The sequence below is a fragment of the Anser cygnoides genome, chromosome 9 (assembly GCF_040182565.1).
Source record: "Anser cygnoides isolate HZ-2024a breed goose chromosome 9, Taihu_goose_T2T_genome, whole genome shotgun sequence".
In the NCBI taxonomy this organism is placed as follows: domain Eukaryota; kingdom Metazoa; phylum Chordata; class Aves; order Anseriformes; family Anatidae; genus Anser; species Anser cygnoides.
In genome coordinates, this window is record NC_089881.1 from 13,417,997 (window position 1) to 13,445,594 (window position 27,598).

General features: G+C 40.9%; 1 protein-coding gene across 7 annotated transcripts in view; it reads right to left on the reverse strand.

Moving 5' to 3' along the window:
- LOC106039183 (glypican-5-like) overlaps positions 1 to 27,598 on the reverse strand; it is a 425,024-nt gene that overhangs the window by 131,004 nt on the left and 266,422 nt on the right. For 6 of the 7 annotated variants that reach the window (XR_007168470.2, XR_010833633.1, XM_048077284.2 and 3 more), the window contains one exon: positions 24,196 to 24,316. Coding sequence is in view for 5 of the 7 variants with exons in the window: in XM_048077284.2 (XP_047933241.2) it covers positions 24,196 to 24,316 (121 nt within the window). In the remaining 2 variants the exon portion in view is untranslated. Of the gene's footprint in view, positions 1 to 4,313; positions 4,365 to 24,195; positions 24,317 to 27,598 lie in introns of those variants that run through there. The other variant, XM_067002585.1, reaches the window with a different exon arrangement.

Sequence of the window (27,598 nt, forward strand, 5' to 3'; positions counted from 1 at the left end):
TAGGATCAACTTTGCTTTCCATTTCCCTTTTTGCTTCTGTGTATAGGGTATCTAATAATATACAATGACCGCTAAGGCCTGTGAAGGTGTGATGCACATGAAATATCTTGAGTTCGTCCTTTGACTACTGTTATTTCCAATTCAAACCCTATGTAACTCATAGGTTCTGCTGTGAACAAGAGTGACAACACTAAATAGCACAAGATGATAAAATCTACTTCAGTAGGTACACTGTACATTTAATATCTTGCATCCAACATGAATTAACGAGCCCTGCTGCTGAAGGTTAAATTAGTTTATGTTCAAGTACTACTCAGTTCGCATTACACTGCAATCAAATCTGTCAGCTAAAACATCCTAAATGTTCTATCATCAAATGCAGTGTGTTTGATTTAAAAATGGTATGAAATTTCAGGCTCTGCTTTTTTACCCCCGGAATCAGTAACAGCTTCAGCAGGGACTGTTGTACAAAGCAGGATTTGTCTGTTAGGGCACAGCTTCACAGAACTAAGATGCCTCATACAGGACCAATTAGTTTGAAAGTGGTCTTGATTAAAGAGAATAAAAAAGAGCACCAGCCTCTTAGCTATACTATAACCTCTGGAGAAACACAGGACTGTCAGCTGGAATTAACCCCTGACCCTCGGGTAGTTGTCAAACAGTCCACAGTCCTTATCCAAACACGGGTAAAGAGCCTTATCCAAAGTTCTGATGCGTTTCTGCTCAGACACACTAGGTCACCCAGTTCCCTGGCAGGCGGTAAAGGGAACGTACCCTGTTCCTCCCCACAAATCATGCTGTTCCTCAAGATGCCAGCTAGCGCAGTGCTGATGAAGGACAGACATCTCATTGCAGGCTGATCTCACGCACCAGGGGCAGCTATAGTACTATTAGCTGGGGTAACGTGCTAAAAACATACCAAACCTCCTATAAATGCCAATTATGATTACCTTTACTACAGGCAAAGCTAATTAAGAAAAAGTATGGCAGAAGTACATTTTAGAGAGCAAGCTCTGTATAATAATTAATTAATTAGGTTAATATCAAACTTCATTCCTATTTGTCTAGGTAAGGAATCAGCTTTTTTTTCTGCTGCTAAAAAAAATTATTTGCTAAAATATACTACATATATTCTCTCTCCCACAATCAAAAACTTTACCAGATTGTTTTGCCTGATACACAGATATTGTACAGAATAAATGGCTCTGAATGGCATTTCAAATATATCATTCGTTTATTTCTACTTCCTATCTAACTGGAACAAAAAAGCAGATCAAATGTTTTTTCTTTAGTTCTTCATCTTAGCAAATTTCTTGCAACAAGCTTTAATGATCAGCATCTTTATCCTTTACATTATCTGTGCTGACACATGCCCTTCAGTTTGTTTCTTCTAGTACAGACAGCACATAAGAAACTCAGGGTGGCCTTTTAAATATATATATATATATATTCTATTGCTAAAAGTATTATGCATACATAGAATAGCCATTGTACAGCATTCTTTCCATCTGCACCATTTGCTAAATTTGGCTTTTGTATCTTTAATTGCTAACAAATTCATAATTGTCGTGAGGAAACTGCCAGACAGTTAAATACCCTGAACTGGAGGTAACTCTGCTCAATGTTCAGGGGATGTTTTTCTCAAAATACTTCCATATTTCAAAACATGGTAAGAAGCTTTAAAACAATGGGATTATTAAGCACTAAAAGACAGTAAACAATGAACACAAATAGTCCTCTTCCTCAAATAGTCCAGAAGAGAGCACGGTGTTCTGTAAATTAGGAAGTTGCGATTATTCTTCTAATGCCCAGTTTTCAAGGAAAGTCGTTTAGAATTTTGCAAGATAAGAAAATCTGGTACAGAAAAGGTGATTTCCACCAAACATATGTCCTCCCATTTTCTCAGATAGATCCTCATCTATCACAATATCCACTACTGCTTTCTACTCCAGAAATAAAGGCAGCCGTCTTTCCAATGAACATATTACCCTTTACTTCAATCACATTTCCCACAACTGATCTAATGATCCTCACTGTGAAAAATGATGACCCTTAATTCTCTATTTACTCCAGGCTCTTTTTGCTTATAGTTTTTGTCCTTTTTCCTTACTTTTTTCTTAAGCCTTCAGTTACATTAAAGTGATATTTATTTGATAAGACTGTAGATAAATTTCAGGAAAATCCCATTTTGCCTCAAACTTCCTATTACAAATAACCTTTCCTCACATCTGAGCAGAGACACTCCAACACCCATGAAATCACTTTTTGCTTTCAGGATGTCTCAGGTTTAAGCCTTAAAAGGTTTTGCTGCTCTTGCCTTGTTGCTGTAATATTCTGCCCATGAACACTACAAAGCCTTGTCTACAGCATCCCAGCGAAAGCATCACGTCCACTGAGTTCTCGGTGTGGTCCTTGCTACTGGGAGATCTGAGGACGCCATGGATTTACACAGCACTAGAGAGACTGTTCCGAATTCAGCCTAATACAAAGATGGACACAGTGGGAAGTCTTTGAGTTGTGGCATGAAGGAGGCTTGCGAGCAGTTCACAGTGCTGGCTCACATGTCTGACAGCCAGTGCCCTAAGTGTCACACCAAGGTAAGATCAGCATGACAGCCTTCCCTATCTGAACAGCTCCAGATCTATCTTCTATGCTAACAGTTGCTATTTCCTGAGCATTTACTGTGGTAACACCAAAGGCAGGTGCTGTTTATTTCCTATTCTGTAACAGACAGATAAGGTGAAGGAGAGACTTGTCCTTGAGAACACGAGGAGTTTGTCTCCAAGACGGATATTGCAACTCAGTCCTCATTTGTCTTGTATAGCCACTCTGACTACTTCTCCACCTCTGCCATGTAATTGTCTTTTGCTTCTGCTTGACTTACCCAATTCCTGCGAGGCAGCCTTCCTCAAGCTGAATACTGAGAAAGTCACTTATGAATAAATAAATGGACTTTTTTTTTTTTTTAAACATCAGGATATTGAGTCCTCAGATTTGTTTGATCGCAGTGCTAGTGAATGAGCTGTTATGAGCACTGCCTCAGCAAACTACTGCAGAGTATTTTGGAATAATAATAATCCAAAGTTTTGGTGATGAGAAGACTCACTACAAACCAATTCAGCCTTTCTCAGAGACTGTGAAAGACCAACTATTTCTGTCTGGATTAGCAAAATGGTAATTAGGCAGCCTACTTTATTTACATTTAACTGCATTCACCATCTGACAGTACAATCTTCAACCTGTGATTCTGCTCCAACTGAGGCTTTGTATTTGCTTTTCCCCCAATAGTATATATATATATATGTCCATTTTCTGGACAGTCTATTGAAAAGTGCCTTACATACCTTGATTACAAGAGAGCTGTCTGCCCTGAGGAGAGGACAGAAAGAGGAGGGTGAAAACCATTTTTGAGCCAGGCTATCCTCACGGCTTTCCAGCGGGACACCGCGCTGGAAGAAAACACTATTTGTCTGGTGACTTTTCTCCTTGTGGGGCAGGGAAGAAGACTTCAGGCCCTTTACACACACACGCTCTGGAGCTGGCAGCAAGGCTCTGCACAAAGCCTAGGACTGCCTGACAAATAAAACAATAGCTCCCCCCCCCCCAAAAAAAAAAGGAAGGAACCCCCTTTTTTAAGAAGACTATATATTGCTTAGAAGCGTTTCCTTTTCCTAGGACAAACAATGGATATATTTTGTGAAACAGGTTTAATTTCAAGGTTTCAATGCCAATGCATCCTGTACCTCTGTTCCACAGACAAATGCCAAATGATCCCTGAAAACGTGAAGGAAACTTGGAAGGACTGAGAGTATACATACCCTAAAACAGGCACACAGATAACATAGGTTACCATTGCTCCCTTTATGTTTCCTGCTGCAGGACAACTGCCAGAAACAGAGGTATCAAAACATCATGAAGAAACTTGTTTTCACAAGATTTCTAATATGTGTCTGTAGGTTCAGAAACAATGGAGAATTCCTAGGTGCATTCCCACTCTGGGCATGTTCAGCAAACTGAGCTCTTGAAACTTTGGCAGTTCATTCATCAGAACTCAGAGCTTTTTTTTCCAACTTGAAAAGTTTTTTTGTTACCTTATTTCTTCTTTTTTTATGGCTAACCTTTTGCCTCCTTTTGTAAGCCAGTTTTCTGTCCCTTTTTTACCTCCTCTTCTCTGACTCTTTAATCTGCAACAGGCAAATTTGTCAAATGTCACCAATACTCAAAACATAATTACAGCAGACTTGAGTTTTCCTTATTTCTTTTCATCATATATGTGGCTCTGACTTCCACTGTGACTGAAAACAACTCTTTTCTGAAGAAATGTTATTCTAAAACCAAATGCAGTCCCAACTATCAGCATCCAGTTTGGAGCCTTGGCACCTATTTCCTAAGCCTTTGTTTTAATACTCAGAGGCATGTTCAGAAAAATGGTACAACAGAATCATAGGTCTGACTTTTGTGGATTCTGAATTTTCAATATACTGTATTATGAAGCAACATGTCATGTACATGTAGCCCCCAGTGAAACTGTGATTACAGTGGATGTCTTGATATCTCATGTTAGTTATTGAGGAAGGGGACACATCCTGAGCTGTTTTATGGAACCAGAACTGTTCTCATGCCCTGACCTGACTCCTAATTTAGCCAAGTACGCTTGTTAGCCACTTCACTGACCTCATGAGTACCAGGCTACTGCCACAGTCTCGTGTATTAGGGAAGTCTGAGAAAGCAAGCACCAGCTTATTCCACACCACACGGAGTTTCCCAGAGCCCCTCACGGCATCTCCACTCAGGATGTGAGCATGCCCCAGCACCAAACCCAGCCCAGCCCAGACTGCCCCTGCTGACTTGGAGCCAGAGTGTAAGGAGAGTTGGAGGGTTAACTAACCAAAAGGAGAAAGCTGGGAGTTTGGACAACATCAGCCATGGCACTGCTCACGACAGCATCCCTCTGGCTCTGTACAGTGAAAAATTATCTGGTGATAACCAATGGAAAAAATGATTATGAATGTCTATTATCAAGACACTAAATCAGTGTTTAAGGGGATGACTATCCAAGTAGAAGACACATCAACTTACGGGTTGGGTGTTGTACTCCCCATCCCCCAGACATCTCAGCTTTGTGTTTTTTTTATAAGCTGGAACAGCAGTTATTCAGAAGTGGCTTTATAAAGCCCCTTTCCAGCATGTATAGTAGTAATTTGGCCTTGCTAATCACAGCCACTCTGCTGGGCTATGGGGAAGACAGCAGCTATATTTTGAAAGCTTTCTAACAATGGTCTCTTGCCTATGAAGTGTTAAACAGGCTCTCTTGCATCTGAAACATTCAGAGTCATTCAGTCCAGAAACAACATGACTGACAGCCATCAAGCATGTGACATCACTCCTCAATTACACAAAGCAATCATTTATAGTTTAACAGTGTGTTCAATACAATGGACAATCCACAGAAAACCACAGAAGCTTAAAGGTGGAGTAAATCATTCTCCTGATCTCTTAATTTTTATTTTCTGGAAGGGCTGGAAATTTGCAGCTCTCAGCACAACAAGGCCTTTCTGAAATGACATCGACTTTCAGCAAGTAGTCATTAACTACACAACTGGTGCAAGATCACATATGAGACTGCTGTGTACCACGTGACAAACTCAAATTCTGCTCTAAAACATATAAATGACAGATCTTTTCTTTTAGTGAAGTGAAGCTCTTAATACCAATAATGCTTCTTGCTTTTTACTGTGTTGATTATACAAATACAATAACCAACACAAAAATCTCTGTTTTGGGCTACGGAGCAATTTACAGGCCCCTAGAAGAGAGAGAAGAAAGCAGTGCTCGGAACGGGTAAACACAGGCATACAGAGTTTACTCGCTTATAATTTTGACAATAAAGTGTTTAACTGCTCTCACTGCCTAGCCTGGAAAATGAGAATGTTCATCCACATCCTCATTCACCAAACTGCTGAATGGAACAGGGGGAGCAAAACTGAGCACGCAGACACAAGTGGAACGAGGAGTTCTGTGGGAAGCAGAACTCAGCCTGATTTCCTGTGGCTTTGTGTTTTGTGGCTGGATTATCTCACATGTAATGAGGCTTGAGATCTGAGCGAAGCTTTTCTTGCAGCTGGGCCACTCAGAGTCCTCTTTCTTGTTCCTACCCCTTAATGTGGATTCTTCGGGATGAAAGCACAGCCCACCCTGCAGCCTTCCCGTCAGCTGGGCACCGAGCTGGGTCTCACTCTCCTAACACTGCTCCTAATCTGGTGCAAAGATGTCTCTGGCCCACGTGCCAGCTGCGAGAAGAAATGCCCCAGCTCCTGATCCGTGAGTATGCTGAGGGAGCAGCGTTTTGCTCAGCAAACTTTCCCTGGTATTTCCCTGGTATTCCTGATGTGACTATTTCCCCTCTTTCTAGCTTTTTCAATTGTCATTAAAAAGAATCTGAAGAAACCTCAACTATACATTAAAAAGGTTGTTCATTTCCTAACAGAAATTCCACATTTTCTGGAATGAGAGATGGTGAGAGGCGGGGAAAAAAACAAACAAACAAACAACAAATCCAACCACCTAAACTTTTAGCTTTAAGCCATTCACTTGCTAAAGGATAAAACCGTTATATCTGAGGAGAGACGGGTAGGAAGCTCCATCGTCAAAGAAAACAATGAGCTACAAGCCTGTCCTTATTTAAAGATACCACACAGGATTTAGGTAGCATGATCTTAGCACAGAACGAAGACTGCACAGGGCAGGCCAAGAGCAAACAGCATGGAACTAATGTGTAGACCTCTACACTTTTTAATTAAAAGAATCTAGAAACTATAATCATGTCTAAAAACTCCTGAGAGGCCTGAAAGAGTTAGGTCTCAAGGACAGAATGTCCATTTCAGATCTGCACCCTTGTAAAGGTCATCTGTGAAAAGGACAAAGTTAAAGTCACAAAAATGTTTAGCGACTTGGCATCCCACACAACAGCATGAACTGCTTGTAGATTGAAAATAACCACTGCCATTTATTAAAATGCCTTAAGGCCAGTTACACTGGGTCTCACACTGGGTTGTGCAGGGCACTTGTGGCGTGCGTATTAATTACCATACAAATGGTATTCCCAAAAGCAAAACTCATCCCCCAGCCTTTTCTTGATAGGAAATCCCTGTTAAATTCTGTGCAAAGGGCAACTGTGGGCCAAGGCCTTCTGTCTGCCACTGCCACGTACAATACAGCCTGCTCTATAGTTTGGCCTAGCAAACTAAGTTTGGGAAGCTGTGTTTTAATCCAAAATCCTGAAGGGACGCTTTTGCCCACTGCCTTAGTCAAAAGCCACAGTAAGATACTTGGCAGCAGTCTGGTAACAAATGAACCCGAGGAACTCCATCAATGCAACTAGAGTTTTGGCTCAGATCAGTGAAGTGCTCCAAAAGCGATGCCCAGGCAAAACACACAGGTGAGCTTCTAAACCTTCAAAAGAGAATGCTGTCTTCTCTAAAATTTGAGTGAGAGTTATTACTAGCTACATGTGAAAACGAGTGCAGGGCAGGGAGGAAGGGAGAAGGTGCCGCCTAAGGATCAAGTACCGAAGACAGAGGTGCAGCAGGCCTGGAGGCCTCGTGGTGTCCAGACTGAGCCCTCCAGGTGGGAACTGAGCAAAGTACACCAACAGATGCTTTGTGGATGGCCATCGACTTGTCCTCTCTTACACAGACAAGAAAAACTCACATTAATAGGAAGACTCAGGTAACCACCTGACAGAGTTGTCAGTGGCACACAAGCATTTGCCTGATCAACTGCTTTTTGACTCTGCTGATGCCAGCTAGTAACGATCAAAACTCTGTGCATACTCAACGTATCTGCATATACAGGCCAACAGAGTGGGTTAAAGCTGACAGCTTTCTGAAACCTACCAAAGCCCAGACAAGATGGAAGCCCGTTCAAGCTGTTGGAGTTATTGCATGTCATTTCTGTCACATCTAGAACTCCGAATAAAGCCACCTTAAGGAGTGGCATCCTAAAATGAAAGCCAGGACTGCCACCTGGAATGCTGTGGACTTGCAGGTGACAAAGAGTATTTTGGGGTGAGGGCTACAGGAGGTGGGCAAAGGGTCTGGGAGGACAAAGACAAACAGGTCTTCCTCAGTATCATGTCATCAGTGCTGATGTTGCTGTTTTCTGCGTGGTCCTGGACTGAAAAGTGAAAATATGGAGCATTTGAATTCTTAGGATTTCTTGTTCTTTAAGAAATCAAGCCCATCTGCCCCTCCAGGAGCCAGACTAGCGCTGTCTTTTCCCATCTCTCTCATAGGGCTTATTACAAAATGGTGGAATAAAATTGACTGATTTAGCTGCAGTAACACAACTGTCATGTACTTGGTAGCTCCAATTATCTAGGGTTTAATCCGAATCCAAGGCAGAAGCCAGGGAGTAAGCGTGGATTTGCTAGATCTCCCATTTGTTCCCTCTGACAGACCCTGAGGTTTCAACTCAGCTGAACTTGTATTCTCAACCACTGCGAATGGTCGATACAACAGGAACAGAGGGATGCTGAGAAACAGCTTTTGGAGTGATGCTAAGATTGGCCTGAATTCTGGGCCTGCACTGGAATAGCACACCCCCAAACCACATCCTCTTTCATCCCACACTGGAATCTCCCATTAAGAAGCATGTCCCCACGCTAGCCCACACCCACACAAACATATGGCCTGCTTCACAGCCCCAGGGATGGGGCTCCACCCATCACCCGCCACCTAGTTATCTCTGGAAAAATCAAATGCTTCATTTACAGTGAGGAATGGGAGGGAGGAAAGGGTAGGAGAGAAAATGAGAGCAGGAGAGAGCTAAAAAGCAGACTGAATTTTCTGATGCCTTCTCTCATCCTCTGCAATTTCTACCTCCACAGCTAAAGCATGCTGGGGACATTCTCTGGGACCCAGACAATTGTGCTAATAGAAACCAGACCAGACTTCCTCTTTTAAGTCCACTTCTCAATCCCCTATAGAAGAAAGAGGCTAAAATATTCCCTGGGATTCAAACAAACTCCTCAGGTATTCTCCACAGACCAGAATTTATGTGGATTTGAGACTCCAGCAAAATGATCTTGTTCGTTCTCTCTCTCTGTACCAGCCAGAAGGAACTAATACATTTTGATCATCTGATCTCTCTGAAATTGCTGCGAGCCCACCAGCAGGCTGCTCAGCAATTGCAGACAGTTTAACTCCTGCTTACTAGTTTAACTGCAGCTTGACAGTTCATATTGAACTATTTCGGCAAAACCCAGATTACAGTCATTCAAGTTTTCCCCTGCTTGAACTCATTATAAAAAGCATCCACGTACAAAAAAAAAAAAAAACAAAAAAACTGTGCTGGCTTAATCAAGGCAGTGCAACAGCAGAGGTACAGTTAAAACCCTGTGTACAGACAATTCCCAAGAAGAACACAGTGCCCTGCATCCTTTGCCCCATTTATCCTCTCAGTGCATCACTCTCAGGCACTTCATCCAAGAATCTTTTCTCAGGAATCAAATTTGCCATATGTGGCAACATGTCTGTGTAGTCCAAAAACTTCTGAAACGGGAAATTGGCAACGACAGAAACTTCCTGCACAGATAAAATGGGCTATGGGAATGTGGTTGAACTTGACCACTTAAAATTTTGCTGGAGGAGCAGGCTGGCAGGCAGACAGGACAGCTTCAGCTTTCTTGAAGAATAAAGAAAAACAAAACAAAACAAAAAAAAACACATAGCATTTACTAGAATTCATACATTGCACAGAGATACTTTTGCCTCAATATTACTTGTTTACTATCCAAGAGTATACCTCATCATGCAGGATAAGACAGTTTCTTATTGTTCTTGGCCCTACCAGTCACAGGTTTTGCCTTTAGCTTTATCATACATTTAGATTTTCTTCTTGAGTTTTACATGTCTTATTTTCTCCTTTGCACTGTTCAGAATTTTGCTTTTCTTAAATTTGTTACTTTTGAAATTGTTAAGTGCTTTTCCTTTGCTGCTGAATTGAGATGTTTTATTAGCCAGATTATCCCATTTCCTGCACCTACGACTTTGTTTTTTACCGTTAAATTTAGAAGCTGAATAGAAACCTCATATTTCAAAAAGTAATTATTCAAGTTTTCAAAACAAATTCAGTATATTTACTTTTGTTTGTCTCCCAAGTAAGTAGCAATGCATTATATTTTGTTTGGATTATTAGTTCATACAACACATTACAAGCCCGAAAGATATTTTACATGTATAGTAACTACTGTGCAACTTTTTAATACACTAACTACTTGGAAGTGATTAGTGAAACTAGACTAAAAAAAAAAGAAAAAAGTATTTTAACCAGTTACTGAAATAATCTAATATAAAGATATAATATTGCTTCATATGGTTCATAGACAGACTAACTGAAGTCCAAAATTGACCTGTAATAGTTGAAGTGATTCATTTCAAACACCTCTGTTAAGACTTCTGTATCGTGCTGCACAACTCAAAGTTACCCTTGAGACAAGAACTTCATGCAACAAAGCCCTTTAATATTAAACTTATATTCAAGTCACTGGCACAAATGGTCAGCTTCATCAAGTGGTTCAAAGTGCCTGCAGCTTGTTGCGGCACTCAGCCCTCGCTTTATGACTTCATCCAGGCCCAATTATATAGTCTAAGAAAGCCAAATCCAAAGCTTTCCATTTACCGTTCTGAAATCCATTTTATATTATTAGATTCTCTTATTTCAAATGCCACATCAAATATGGTTCAGCGTCATTTTACTGCAGTGAAGCACAAGGCATATTTCATTATATTATCCAATAATTACATTGTTTGTCTGCCAGTTCACTCCCATGAACATGTCATTTTGAAAAACTCCACTGTGAGAGGCTCCTCTTATAGATACTGAAAGGAACAAACAAGACACAGAGCCCTGAAATGACATTGAGCCTTTTTGATGATGTTTGCAAGGCTGATATGTATCAGGACATATGGCAGCATTCGAAACACTACATGCTTCATATCAAAAGGCTACATTCTGGAGATTTGCTTCTGGCTACTAAAAGCCGTGTTCAAATTTGACTATCGCTTCAATCCATTCAACTTAGTTATTAGACATACTTTCGTAACTGTGGAAATGTCCTCCTCACATAGAGAAAAGGTACTCCTCACATATCTTCTGTATCAGAATTACTAATAAATTAGAGCTATAAAACTTCTTTTCCAAATGCTGGAAACAATGTAATGTGTGCATCCATTTCTTTTTCACTGGGCACATTAAGAGCATGTAGAGGCCTACGCAAAGTCGTCTTCAGACGTGACTGAACTGTGTAAGACTGAGGACACATTGTGGTTGCTTCAAAACAATTCAGTCCTGTTACCCAGCTCTTTTTGGGACCATGTGATGTGGCGTGCATGCTGCCGTTTGCCTGGGATGCAGGAAGAGGTGTGCAGGAGCACATTCTGCGCTCCTGTACAAGGGCAGACACCTCTCCCCAGGTGTGCCTATGGACAACTGCTGAGTGACCTGCATGTTGAAATGCCATACTGAAATGAAGCCTTCTGGGGGGATAAATGATAATGGATTGGCAAAGGTTAGCACTAGCCTTGTCAGAAAAGCCTCCACAGAAGTCCTTTTTATCATCAATGGAAAGGGGTGAGCCAGAGTAACAGCCTCGATGCTGAGATGTGAGTTACACTCTGGAAGAAGGCAGCTCCTTCTCTGACAACTGTGCAAAGGGTTTAACCTTGGAAGGCTTACACCAGTGTCTGTATCTCTCATTTTTGAACATGGCCTTCACTGAAACATGCATACAATTATATACAATGTGAATAGCCCATGGAATTATTTATGTCCCTAAAGTTAGGGATGTATGTAAATATTGATTCTGGGTGTGAGGATGGTTATACATGCTGGGTCTTGTCTGCTTACATTACCCTTTGCGGACACTCACTCCCCTGTATTTCTACATCAATAACCTCCTGCGAGCCCTCGATTGCCGTAGGAGGCTGAGACCCCAACTTCTGCCTTGCAGCGAGGCAGGCACCTTCTGCAGCTGGGGGTGGCTCGCGCTTTGTGCCCAGGTGGTGACAAAGGCGACTCAAGTCTTTGGGGTGGGGAGATGTGCTTGCACGAGGTTTGCAGTAACAGACTCTCCATGGGACAGCATTCCTCCAGACTGAAGACTGGCATCTTTGCACAGCTTGAAACTGATTTTGAGAAAACAGTGATGAAAATGTGTGATTTCTACATGCAAAGTAGCACTGTCTTACTCACTCTTGCGTTTTTCACTTTGCTATTGATATAATAGCAGGGCTACCCATTTCTAGAGGGAACTGGTGGTCTCCTGGGTGACTGTTCTGCATAATGACAAGTTCATCCATGACATCTGGGACTGGGAATACTCAGCCCCAAATAGATCCACTCCCACATAACTGCTCTGAGGCACAGGCTCATTTCAGATGCATGAAAAAGGCAACTGAAATAAATGTATTATCTCACTTAGATCGCATACAGTCCCAAGAACCAGGACAGATTGTAGGTGTCACAAAACAATACATAGTAAATAAATCATATTTGTAATGCAATGCACTTCAGTTAGCTAAGCCTGAGGTGTTTAGGGGTACAGAAAGTGAGGGCCTGGATGTTTTCAGGACTACAGAGCTCAAATCTCTCAGTGGCATTTTTGGCAATGAAATCACACTTAAAGGTAGCGAGTGTCCCACCCGCATGCTCAGGAGTAGGCTGTACCACAAACGCACAGGAGCTACAGCAAACAGACCCTTACACACCCCTCACTGCTATTCAAAAGAACAGCAAAGAGCAAATGGTTTCCAGCCGTAACACCAACGTTTTTCTCAGCATCATGCACACAGTGGTAAATTTTCTTCCAGGTATAAGTGTGCAAATTCTGCACTCTGCACCAGAGCAGGCTGCTGCCTAGCCTGCACTCTCCATCTGTTTAGGTCACCCTCACTGGTGGCATACGGGGAGGACCTGCACAGGGATCTGCTTCATGCGAGACATGGAGACATGCTGTTTACTTCGGTTGCTATTTCCTTTGGATGTTTTCCTATAGGAAGCAGGAACTTCCAAGTATCCCGCTATCAAGTTATTATATAACTGCTCTTGCTTTATACACTGGAACATATTTCAGTGTATAAAGGTATAAAGTGCCTGTTTTGTGCCTAAGAACTATTGTCTACAAATTCAAGCTGGACCGTGAGAATCTTATAAACAGGAAGAAGTGAGGCACTAGAAGACTAGTGTACTTATTTTCACGGATTGAAGCAAGCAAGCAAGCACAATGCTGAGGTGCCCCAGAGAAGAGGCATATATATGCCAAAATATATGCCTCTAAAAATATTGCCAATGCATTTTCGAAAAAATCCTTAATTGCCACTGGGTATTACTTATTACAGCCCTTAACACAAACGCTCTGTAGGGCTCTCTGTATTTTGTCATTTAAGCGTCATGTAGCCAGTGCATACAATGTTGACTTGGACTTTTAAGGAAGGCTGAGGAAAGTCACCCAACTCAAATGTGCCCAAGTTTGCATTTAAGACACAGATGCACAGTATTTCCCAATGACTTCTACCAGTATTTCACCTCCTAGGGAAACCATCACAAATTGTAGTGAGAGAACATCTCTTCTAAAGGTACCAACCTGGAAAGACACGGTGGGGAGAGTCTTAATAAGAAGGGCTCTCTGAGACAACTACACCAGCTCTCCAGAGAGCAGCTAAACACTAACAGAAGACCTTGGGTCTGGTTCTGTGCTGAGCTGACGCCAGACTACTGCCCGGCCTGTGTCATAGCTGGGCTACAGGAACATGTGCTGTGCAAGAAGACCACTCACCCCCCGCCCTCCTTTTTTTTTTTAACCATCTAATTTTAACCGTCCCTGTTAATCCACATAGAACTATGTTTATTATGGTAAACTATGATGTGGTCTCCTACAGCTGAAGAAATGACTTTCCATTCCTCGCCGTGTTTTCCTCTCAAGTCTATACACACAGCCTCATACCTGCACAGGACTGAACTGAGTTAGAAGCAAACTGCAGAGACTGTCTAGAGCACAATGAAATCAGCTGCTACACTCAGCTGAAGAGCTTTCGTGGTACCTTTAAGTAATACACCTAACTATGTTATTTTAAAATGGACTTAAACTAGGCTGCCTTTCAGAAACAAAACATTTAAGTCCAAGTAAGACCAACCAGTAAAAAGGTAAGAGTAAAGACTAGCCAATACTCGTAAAAGTAACAGACGGTGAAAATTAGAGCACGCTAAGGTTTGTAAAATTCCCCCTATGTTTTCTGGTATTAGCTGAACTTAGATTATTTACAAATCTCCGTGTCTCAACACAAAAGCAAGAATATAAAAATTAAGAAAAAGCTAGTTGTAAAATAAAGCAATTTCCCTCCCTAGCAGAGAGTTCTTTCACGGTCAGTATTACGAAAGAGGTAAACCAGCCTTCTGTATCTGATGGGAAGCCTATTGTAGGAATTCTGACATGAGACACGAAAGTACAGTATCAAAGTTTTGTAACAGGGTAAACAGGACATACAGAATTAATGCCATTGGTAGGGAAACGTTTCCCTGGAAAAGCGGGAATGGCAACACTTGAAAGCTGGAAGAAGGGAGAGATGTCTCCGGGCCTGGATGGAAGAAGTTTCCGAGGCCTGCTTGTGGGCAGAGAGCAAGACAATGCCTTCTGCACTGCATTGCACAGCACGGCTGCTGTCATGCTCAGCACCCAGAGTGCTGGGATGCCTGCTCTTTTGGGGAACATGCTGCTGTGATCAGGTGGCTGTCAGGTGTAATACACTCAGATCTTCACAAGTTTTATGTACGACACTGAAGAAGTGTATGACACAGAAGCTAAACAAGTCTATTTTAAGACTGAATTTATTTAAACTGACAAATAATGCTATTGCATGGTAGCACTTCTACCTCAAACAAGAGGACTGTCCCCTTTAGTCTTTGCTATTTTAGTAATTACAATGGAACGCCTCCCTAAATAGAAGCGAAAGGCTATTCCTGACACTGCCTCTCCAATATTTGGGCTTTCTTTCTAAAACCAAAGGCTAAGGGAAGGAACACTGGCAGAAGAGGAGTGCAAATGCACTCCTCCAGCACTGCCTTAGGCAGCAAGCGCCTAGGAGCAGCCGGGGCAGACCGGCTGGGCAGCAGCAGTAGTGGGCTGCTCACCCCAAGCCAGCACCAAGGGCGGCCGAGGTCATACTCGGTGACCAGCATCAGCCACTACATCCACTAATATCCACTAACAAACCTCTCAGAGGGACACCTCTTCTGGACCTTCTGAATTTACCAACTTGGGCCGCAGTGCAACCCAAATTACTGCTGGGAACCGGCTGCTTGCCTCAACTGGGAAGTAGCAGTATACTTTACTAGCATGAACATTAATCCACTTGTTACAATCAGTACAGATCCACTAGAGCTTTACAAGCGGAGTTTGACTAGTCTTCAGCTTTGTTCTCTTACATTGTCCTTTGCTACCTATCCCCTCCCTTTAGTACTTGAACACGAGGAGAGCAAAGTGGCCCTGGTTCTTGCTTTTGGCCAATAATAATCATTTGAAGACCTTTACTCCACCCTATAAAAAGAACCATCAGCCCATAAATACCTGCTTTTCTTTCCTATTATACTAAGCTTACCAAACTACCTCCAAGAACATTATTGTACTTCAGAAATTAGATCAAAAATAAATACCATGATCACACTCCTAATGATAATAACTTAATGCAATGTGTATCACTTACAAGTATTAGAGTGATCAAAACAAGGTGATGGGCTAATAAAACAAGTATTTTCATAAAAGAGAATTTATACTTTCAGTATGACTGTATCTTATTTAATTCAATTATTAGGCATACATCATTGATAGCTGCTGACTTATAATTGATAGTTGCTGACTTCCTAGCTTTAAAAATCAATTGACATCAAAAGGAACAACCTAGCAGTCAGACACATGCCTTCCCCCCTCTGCCAACACCCACTAAGGGCCATTGCTGGTCAAGAGCTGTAACAAACGTTCTTAAGGGCATGCATTTTGGCTATCACCTTATACCACAATGACAACAGTTATATTTGAGTCCCGTGTTTCTCTTGGGGAGGCAAGGAGCCACAGAACTTTCATTAATAATGGAGAAGTTTCTTCTTTTGCTGCCTCCTCCCTCCCCCCCGGCAGCCCTCCCGAGCTCCCCGGGCTGACCAGCTCTTCTTTGAGGCCCCATGGGTGCTTCTCTTGGGGCCACACTGCAGAGGATGCAGAGGTGTCTTGCTGCTGCCCCGACGTGAGTGGAGAAGGAAAAAATGGCTTTATGCATGTGATCACAGTTACACTTCCCAGTTGATCTACTTTGTCCCCAGGTACAACCAGCACCACTGGCTAGGAAGCAAGCTTTTCTCATTTCTCTTGGTGAACTGGGTCCCTGTGCACGCAGGGGACAAGGGCAGCAGCCCCAAGCCCCGCCGGCTCTGGGTGCCCGCACCAGCTCTCTCCTGGCCTCGTGATGCTGCACCGCATCCCACCACCAGGCAGGGCAGACCCCAGTGAGGCTCAAGCCTCCTCCTTGCTCCCAGGCATTACATCTGAGGATCCCAAGCACTTCTCAGCTCATCCGAGAGAGCAGACATCAGCTTGGGTTTTGCTCATCAGCTGCAGCTAGAACCAGGCACTCAAACCAAAGGACAGATTCTGGGGATTATTTGTTATTAAAAATATATATATATTATTCTTTTCAAAATATGTTTTCCTATATGTGAAATGTTTTGGCTCAGTTATAGATTGAAACAGTAGCTCTCCCCTCCCTCCCTCTTCCCCCACTTGGCTCAAGTCTCAACTGTGACTCAATATGTGATTTTGATTTATTAAGACTAATTTCCCACAATGAGCAAAACAAAACACATACAATGGCCCATCTGGGCAAATAATTTCTGAAAATGCTTGCAAGACAAATAGTACTGCATACTCTGAGACACAACACATGAATAATAAACGGGCATTTTAGCATTATATATTTTCTAGCATATAATAAGATATGCTGGATTTACACAGATTCAGATTTATTTTAAAACATTTCTTATTTTAAAATGTTTCATTTTGGTTTACTTGAGCCAGTATTTTACATGATTTCTGTCTCTATTGAAGTCTCAATGCTGTTTCTAATACTAAAAAGTCTTTTCTTGATCCTAATTAAAACTATTTAATAATATTTCAAGTCCCTGTATTAAACAGAAACAAACTACCCACAGACCAGAGGCCAGCAGGTACACTGATTTCAGCTGGGGGTGACGTACACCTCAGTTAGCAATAAATGACAATGTTAACATACTCTCCCTGTGAAACAGCGCTCCAGTGATGTGCTTTCTGTAGGCCTGGACGAGAGCAAGCCCCTCCATTCTGAATCACAGACAAACATCTGATTTTGACAGTGGTTTTAAAGTCCGAGCAGAACCAAGGTTAGAGCTCCCAAACTCCTTCTCCCTTTAACACCTAAGGGCATATGACAAAGCAAAGCCACACTCACGCCACCAAGGGACTGGAGCTGCCAGGCTGTGAGCTCGGAGTTCCCACACCCCAGGTGCAAAGCCTGATGACCCAATTATTATTACTGGCTGCTCTATCTGCCTCTCAAGGTTCCCAGACAAAGAGGACCTGAGTACCTTTTTGTAACCCCATGGCCACGTCTGTGTGTTTCCGGGAGGAGCACAGCTGAGCTGCCTGCAGCTACCAGCTTGCCCTTGCTCCCTGCATGCCCACTCCACGAGGACACTCCCCCAACACCTCACCTGGGTTGCCAAAGAGTCAGAAATGAGCAAAGGCACAAATTTATGGTCTCAAAGCAATAGCAGTTTGCAGAAATCTAAAACCAGCATAGAATTTTGAGACGTCAGATGCCCCAGTGCACTACTTGAATATATTTCTTCTGAATTTTACTCCTTCTGATGGCAGCCCTGACAGATAAATGCTCCCAAGCAATCAGCAACTTCATCCTGCTTCATTACCTGAGATCTACAGCTTTTACTGCAAGAAACATTTCTTAGTGAAGCATCCCCAGTACCACGTACTCTGCTACATGCTACTATATCCCAATGCACTGCTCTGTGATACACTGCTTTGCAAAGATGGCTCTTATTGATTTTGATTTTTCTTGGTAACAAAAGAATCCCCCAACAGTCAGCCAATGCTTTGTCTCAACTGTGATTGACAAGTCTATGTAAAAATGTTACAAAAGGGAAAAGCTCTGAACTTCCAGATGACTTGCTAAGAACTATGTATGACAGAAATCTGCCAGTTCTTTAAAGAAACAAGAGAATACTAAATTGCTACGTGATTTTTGTTTACTTTTCCCAGGCTGACAGCATTTATGTATCTTTCCTTGCTTTAATCAGAGACATGATGAAATCTGGTATCTCCAATATTTTTGTACAGCGTATGTTACATATGTACATATATATTTCCTAAGAGATGGAAAACCATACGGAAGGCAGAGAGAAGGATTATACTCGGTCTTTGAGTAAGCTGGGTATTTTCAAGCATTGGCATGAGTTGTTTCATTGCATATGGATTATGAAAAAGATCATAACTTATCTCAGAGCTGGGCATTCAGCACCTGTATCTGGAAGCAGAGAGATGTCTGATCCTTAGCAGGGAAGAAGAAAAACAGCCCATGAATCTAATAAGCATGAACATTTTGGAAAAAAAAAAAAAAAAGGATGAGAAACAACTCTGTATAACTGATGAAATAATTTAAGTTGATAGTTTATCTCAAGATAAGGGTGAACAATTTTTATATGGCAGAGTGGGAAATAAAAAAATAAACAGTCCATTTGTTCTTTCCTGGCATTATAAGACTTTACACCTAATTGTTTGGAGTTCCAATAATTCTATCTTTATTTTCCTGAAGTATGTGCCTTTTTTTGCTGCTATTTACTAATCAAGCAATGACTATTGTATTAATGCAGTTATCACTTCTTCTGCTGTTTGCATTTGGAAATGAAGGATGTAAGGTCTGTTACTGCCTTTATAGGGACTTGAATTCACGAAGGACCAACACAGCTGCAGAGGTGTTTGCCTCAAAGAAGATCTCACACGTAAACCGCGGACAAGCAGAGGCATAACTGATCTTTGAGACTTCTATCACCCAGACCACACAAAACCTGCACTGAACAATCAATGGTCTCTGTTGTGCCAAGGACTGTTTTCACCCAGCTGAGTAGTGATGTGGGTCCTACGTTACTTGTAAAATGTAATATCAGGCTTGGGGTCAGCTGGGTGGCATCTCCAACAGGCCGTGATGGCATGCCTCTGGCACATCACAGCCTTACCCCTCCCGTATTTCTGTACGGGGTATCCATCGCAGAAATACCTGCAGCAATAAATCATGAAACGTGTGCACAGATTAGTATTGCACTGTACACCCTGCACATCTAGGACTGGCCCCATCTTTCAGTGTGTCTTTTTCTACCAATCTGTGCATCTGCATTAACTACTATGTTCCAAATCACACACAGGCTGCTTGGTTAGCCAACAAAGAAAGGATGAATCTCTCTAGGATTTTCAGATGTCTTGCTTTCTACTTTCAGAAGTAATACGGAACATCTGAAATCCTAAACAAACGTCCAAAGCCTCCAAATGCTTTGGACGGAAAAAGAGGACCTGTTTTGGAAATTCCAACATAGGGCATTTCTAGAAAAGCTGTTTTATTTGGGAAGAAACACGTGTCTTTGAAGGTTTTGCTATGTGCATAGGGGGCAAGCAGTAATATTTTCAGCCTATTCGGGCTGTTTAAATCCCAAGTACTAGAAGCAATATAGCAGCAGTCTAAAATGTCTACCTTCTATGTTTTCATTGGATGAAATGAAGAACAGACTATTCTGAGTCTTAGTCCAAGTCAGCTACAAGTTTGGATAAAAATCAAACCAATGTGTCTCCACTTAAATCTCATATAAAAAGTCTATAATGTAATAAATTTTATAGATGTCTGAAAAAATATATACACATTTAAATTAAGTAGTAGTTAAATGATTTATAGGATTATTCTCTATTGTCTAACCCAATTAAATTCACATTCAAGATTAAATTATGGCTAGCTCATATTATTGATAAGAAACATCTCAGTGTTGTTTGGAACTTTGCTATGATGGCATCCTTTGTATACAAATCTAAAAGGAATTCATGATATATGTGTTTCTAAGTTCAGTTGGCAGATTCATGTGACTTCAGTGGGGGAAAAAAAAAACAATATATGGGTCCAGATTCAGAAAGATTTGATTTGGCATCACTTTCAGTTTAAACTCTAGGATACTGCACTGAATTACAGCCATGCCCTAAGCATCCATCTCTGACTGACAATACCAAAACACACTGTATTCTAAAAATCTGTTAAGATTAGATTTAGGCTGACAAAAGACAAATAAATAAATCTTGCACAATACTTATGTTATAATCCTTTGAGAGTGTCCATGCAACTTTGCTAGTTAAGTTATAGTCAAAGCTTTTTCCCCTTTCCCTAACATGCTCTTTGCTTTCGATGTAATTGATCCTTTGGGATTTTTAACCTTAGCCTCCAAAACTCTTGTTCTTGAACTGTGAAAAGCATTATGCTGAAGGAAAACACTAAAACGTATTTAGGTGTGATTATGTGGCAAGAAGTAGTACTCCAAAAAGGAACAATGTGGGATTTGATGTTTATTATCAGTTGTAGCTCACATCTGCTCTACTCACCAAAAAAAAAGTAAAAAAAGGGGGGGTGAGGAAAAGATATTATTTTAACTTCTAGTTCTTTAAAATCAACCTAGGACTTCACTTAATCTTTTTTTGCATTACTATAAGTAAAAATTACTGTAAATTGTAACTCAGTAATTCTATTGATATGTGAGTCAGCAGCCACAATAAACCCTTCAAAAACCTTATCTGACGGGGTGCAAATAACAGTAATTGTTGAGTAATATTCACTGAAATTCACCTTTCTTATGGCTTTGCAAAAAGGTTATGAAATAGCCTGCTATTTGCATAATCATTTTGTTTTAAAAAATACTATGTGGTGAGGATTTAAGACCCACATGAAAAAAATGAGAAACTACTGTAATCTCCAACGAATTGGCACTTCAGCCTAAATGAAAGTCAGAAACGGGGGAAGACAAGCATAGGGATTATTTGTAACACACTAGAGTTGGGATGCAACAATATGAACAGTAATACATCGTTGAGTTTTGTCCATGTCCCTGGGATTTAGGACCAATGAAGATATTAATCTCTTTATATTTGTGGATAAAGTCATAATTAGGAGCTAACAGAGGAATGCCAGCTGTACACCAAAGACTCTCACTTTTGGATTTAAATGAATCAATACTTTGCCACTGGGGGAAGGTGACTGCAGCAGGCTTGGTGACGGGGAAGGGCTGGGGTCCAACCGTGGAAGACACAATGTGGAAGAAGGACTATCACAGACAGCAGTACTTAGACTTGCTCCAGAAAAGCTTTGGAATTGCTGAGCTAAGGCACGTCTTTTAGAAAAATGAATCCTGTTGATCTGAACATAGCTGTAGTGGACAGTACTCCCCGACCTAGCAAATCGATCCAGCAGATGATTAACCCGACAGTCCAAAATGCACACTGCTGCAAAAGAGACAATCTGAGACAGACAGAGAGCCAGCAGGTCCAGGCTCTCTGACAGATGGATGCAGCAAGCCTAGAGCTTATTTTGTTAAGACAGAAATTGTATTTTTCTTTTTAACTCTCAGCACATCTTTCTCTTATCCAAGAATATTCTTTCTTCTGTGTAGTTCAGCAATATTAGTTAAGTAGCAGAACATTAGTGAGGCCTACACATATTAAATCAGTTCTGATGGACAGTCTGTGCAATGCTTTGTTCCCTGCTCTCCAGGCTTCCTGCCTCTCTAGGACTGGTTCTGCATATGAAATATGCAACCATTGCTTAAAGTGGCTTAAATTTCAGTGCTTAAATTTCAAATATTTATGGAGATACAAAGACAATGTGTTATTTTATCACTGTTTAAATTCCACCACACCTACTGCATCCAAATTTTAAAAAGAGAGAGAGAGAGAAGAAGAATTTGATGAAAAAAATCAATTTCCCCTTAAAATGAGTAATGGGATTCTGTATCTCTCTTCGTCTACACAGTCTACACACACTATTGATGACACTTTAAAATCCTGATTTAATCGGCTTTTCAGTGTCAGTTTTTATTTGTATATTAATATCCCAACTGAAATGAAAACTCAAGAAGCAGAAAACAGCTACACATGTTCGATGTTGTATGTGAAAGCCTTAGATATTTAGCAACTTCTTTGATGCTTTGATCTCTGAAGAAATCTTACTAAAATTATGATCAAAAGAATTTATATTATTCCAAGTACTTAAAACGAACGATCTTAGGGCAATAATCAGTATTCTGTTTAATCCTTCACCCTTGGAATCCATTATTGCTAAGCACCTCAATCTGACGGGAGTTACATTTACTTAGGGACGATATTCTCCTAAAACAGAATTAGAAGTAACACAACCCTTCCAACCCTTCCAACTTATATGAAGAGCTAGGAAGAATTGGATTTTGTTCTTCTAACTAAAAAGCGGTCTTTGAAGATGTTTTTCAAATGTACATAACTTAAGAAAATTGGTATGCAGCTCATTATAAGAGTTATTTTTTTTTCCTACAAAGAAATAGAATTTCCAATACACAGCTACTTTTAATTTAATCTATTGCTATTTCCTATTGTCAGTGTTTATAGAGGACGATTACACAGATGGATATATCTAATACTTATAAAGTAAATTAACACTCTATTTGATAACATACAAAGGCAGATAAATAATAAATTATCCTTTTCATCAATCTGACCACATAATGTCTATTTCACTGCAATACCAATTACTGCATCACACTGGTTGCTATAATCCTCCATGGCAAGTTAAATCAAACAGTGTGATACAAAAATCCTTAAGCTGCAGCCTACAGAACATAAGATCCAAGCCAGATTTAACAAAAACGCTAATTGCTAGTTAGATTATGGATTTATCAACAGTTGTTGACGAGAGGTAAGGGAGGGCTGTACTTTTGCAGGAGCAAATAAGAGATCAAACCATGACTCCCTGTCACAGACTCAGTCTTAAATTCCTGCATCCTGACTAAGCAATTCATTTTCCCATTTTACCTGTGCAGATTATTTTTCTTCTTGTTCATCCCACCCACAAAGGTGGACTTTAATCTTCCAGTTGTTTTCTACAAACAGTTTATATCCCCATGCTCCGTCACTCTTTAATGGTGAAGGATTATGAGCAGACTAATGTGCAAACACATCTGACTGTGAACACTCTGTTGTAAGCATTCTTCCAAGTTGACAAGAAAACATGCCTACATTAAATGAAAATCCATCTCTGTTAAATCTGTTAGCTCCAGCTCACTTGGACTAGCACTACCGTAGGAACTCACTAAGAGGTGTGCTGAAGCAGTAAGAGCACAGAATCATGCAGTTAGCTTTGAAAGGCTGCAGATCTACTACTAGGACTGCAAGTGCATCTGGGAGAACACAAACAGTTGATAGAAGCAGAGAGATTAATCTTGCATCTGACAAACTCATTGGTAGGTATCTGTCTTTTGGGGCTGAAGGGCCTGAGAACAAGGCTCAAGGAAACGTTTTCAAAGGGGCACAGTTGATTCATCCTGGAGCGCCTTCTGTCCTGACTTCAGCATTCTGTGCAGTTCAGTTACCACATGGTTATAGACCCGTTTTGTCTTTTCATCTGTTTGTATCTACACCACTGATGACCAGGAACCTGCACAAACAGCACGATACTCCTCCAACACAGGGATACCGTGGGACTCCAAAATGCCCTCACACAGCTTGACTCTAGGCACAAGCTTGATGTGAACGGTGGGGCTCTATGTCCCTGGGACACAAGACCACAGGACAGTTAATGAACCACTACGGGACAACATACAGGAATCAGAGCAACTTCCAGAAAAATAATTTTGTCTCATTAGAGTTAATAATCCAGCTGACACAACAAAATCTCCGGATGTTTTTAGTAGCAGGCCCACCCCATGACTCTTTCAAGGCTCTGATTCTCGGGATGCGTAACACGAGAAGCAGTACCACCTCGTGTTTCTAGCTTCAGCTCTGCCATAAGACCCAGTGATAAAATGCTGGTATCTCTAAAAGTTACTTACTTGATTAAAGTGCTGAAGTTTATCAATTAAATTACTGATGAGGGGGTCTAGTCCTCTGACTTTCAGTTCTGGATTATTAATTTGTGCCTTCAGTCCACTGGAAACAACTCTGCTGGTGTAACTGAAAAAAAAGAAGAAAACATCAGTGACTGGAACCACATCCATCAGAATCAAAAATCACATTGAAGGGAACATACAAAAGTAAATATTCTGTAAATGATAATAGAAATTTGTAATAATTATTTATGGTTTTAAATACACCAAACGAGAATAAAATCAGTTTCTTGTAGTATCATCACTTCAGACTTTTCAATTCACAAACAAACATCAATTTTATAAACCACAGAGGTTCCTTTCATTCGTATTTTAACATTTGAACCTTTATAACCACCATTCTCAAGTTCATTCATGAAACAATGAGTACTGATAGCTTCCAAAAAATCTTTCTTCCATAATCACAGAAACCCAGGGGACTTAAGAAATAAACTAAGTATCATGACATTGAAGTAAACTCCAATAAAATGGCAGCCTGATTTGGAAGAAATTCTTAATGACAGACTGAGATTGGACTTTTCTTGCTATACAGTTTATAATCAAACTCTCTGGACACACTGTAAAGCAGCATCTGTTATTATACCAGTGGTCTTCACCATGCCTTATCCATATTATCAACCTCCTCATAAAGTATCCATGTGCAGGAATTCTCTCTAGCCAAGTCTTGCTTCATTTGAGGAGCAGCAGCTGTTCTCACAACATAACGACCTCTCTGTTATCAGCAATCTTCTCTCACTGAGTGCTGACTGTTAGTTACTGTCAGTATCCAATACACTGTAGCGTAAAAACCAAATTGGTCTGGGCTTCCATCCATGTACTCTGATGGGTAAAATTCCAGGGCTATCCAAGCTTGGCCTCTACTTCTGAGAATGTCTTTAACACACTTGAGAAGGTGATGTCATCTCCACGTGTACACTGAACCCAGTGCTTCCTGGAAGCTTCTACATATTGACTAGAGAGTCAATCTGTTCAAGTATGACTTAAATTCAAGCCATCCGCAGTTCACTAAAAATCCAAGAGAGATACGGAGCAACTTTTTTTTTTTTTTTTTGGTGAGTCAAGTTTTTGAGGGCTCTGTGTAACCACCATCATTAGTTTGGCACTCATTTGTCACAAGGCAGATCACAGATGTTTGCACGACCAGTAAGGAACTGGAGAAGAACCTGTTCTCAAACCCAGCTGTCTTAGACTGTCACACGTGCCTGGGAAGAGCCCGTTAACCTAACCCTTTACCTTTAGCCCTTTACCTAACTCAGGTAGGAATCAGCTGCACTCCTTTAGACAAATGCCAAGAGAAACATCCTGCTAAATCTATCACTTCAATCGTATCTACAGATCTTCAGTAGCCCAGGTGTTCCATCAGTTAATTCTTCATTAAGACCAATTTGTGCTGAAGCTGAGGACAGCACTTCCAAGATGAAAAAGTGTCCAAATTCTTTCTTTTTTCTCTGGCAGGGAGAGAGCTAGATCTCCAAATGTATTTTTGTTTCATCCTAATTTCACCTAGGATGAACAACAAATGTAATGCAAACTGCTGGCAAAGCATATTGCAGTACACTGCTGTTGAAGGTGTTGTTTAAAAACAGAAAGAACTGAGCCAGGTCCACCTTTTCAGTAAACTGAATAAAGCTCACTCCTCTCAGGAAAAAAAAAAAAAAAAAGAGATTTTAACAAAGAACTGCAAAACAAACAAATAAGCAAAAAAAATATGTATTTTTCACTAATAGCTGGACAGTAATGAGAAAAGGACAAACGTTAAGGAAAATGTATTTCAGTAAGTTATAGGTTTATGTTCATGGAGCCTTTTAAAGGTAATGTTCTAAGTTTTCTTGATGTGTAACTCAGAAATGTAAAATAATCCAGAAGTGTAAAATTTCACAATGCAATGGTATGTGCAAAATGATGGCCAGATTCTGATCTTATAAGCAGACTCAGGCAGCGGGACCAATGTCCAAAGGAACAACCCAGCTAAGGCAAGAGTGGTACGGACTATATCAACCCCCTTAAGGGTTCATTTGGACAACAGAGGAAATGGCTCCACCTTAATACACCTTTAGCTTTACCTTTACTCACAGATCAGACTACAGGCTGAATACTCATTGTTGTTAATTAGGTGACAATACATGCTTACCACTGCAAGTGTACAGGAACAAGTGAAACAGCTTTTTGAGATCATCCCATTGCAGTACAGAAGAAATTCAGATTAATGAGTCAGCTCATGGTCCCCACCAGTCTGTTCAGTGATTCTCTGAGCACATTGCTGTGCCTAATCAGAAGCTCAGCAACAGGAGCAAAAAGCAAGGGTTTACCTTTTCATACTCTTGACTGGTCTCCATTCAAACCCTGGTTAAAGTTATAAGAAGTTCTCTAGAAGCTTTAGTAATCACATTTCTGAATATAGAACTCAGAAATGCTTTTCCTCTGTTGCTGTTGTTGTTGTTTTATTGTTGTTGTATTTTATTGTTGTATTTTTGTTGTATTGTTGTATTTTATTGTTGTTGTATTATTGCTATTATTATTATTATTGTTTGTATTGTTTCTTTGGCAAATCATACTCTTTTTTCCCACCTTGTGAATCATAAGACTCCATAAAATGCCTCTAAGTGGTATTACAAACCTACAGCACAGCATGGAGCCTGCATAAACATGAATGATTCAGAGCCAGCAGCAGCATTAATGCCAGAGTCCTCCAAGGGACCCAGAATGTGGAAAGTCAGTCTCAGTCAACCCACTTACATTGCTGTTGCTAAATACATACCCTCTTTTACACACATTTTATCAAGAAAATGGAACCATTTTCTATGAATGAGTCTACAGTCCACCAAGACAAAGGGGATACTCATATGCTTGAAGTTCCATCTGTGCTTAAGGACTTCGCCTTTAAAGCTCTAGAGATATGCATAAATTACGCACAGATAATTCCACTGTCCAAATTGCTTGCAATTAGATTTATGACGTTGATTACCAAAATTTCAGATGTCAGAGAAAGCATGCATGAATTATGTGAATTGTGCATCATTTCCCCGTATCCTCAGTCTAGCAGAGCTTCAGTATGGCAGCCACTGAACATCCAGCTGCTAACACAAGGCTCCAGGACGTCAGAGCTGGCCTGGCGGTGGTCTGCAATGTGACCTGCATGGCTGGCGATGCCCAGAAAACCAACTGCAGACCTTTGGCAAAGGGACGTAAATGTAACCTCTTCAACAAATGATGTGAAGGGAGGCAGAAGACCTACTTGCAGTGCACAGCAAAACCAACTCTTGAGTTTCCCTCTAATAACCCACAGCCTCTGCTAGCCTTGTGTGTTCTTACTACTGAGCAATCACTTCTGTAACAAAACCAACCTCAG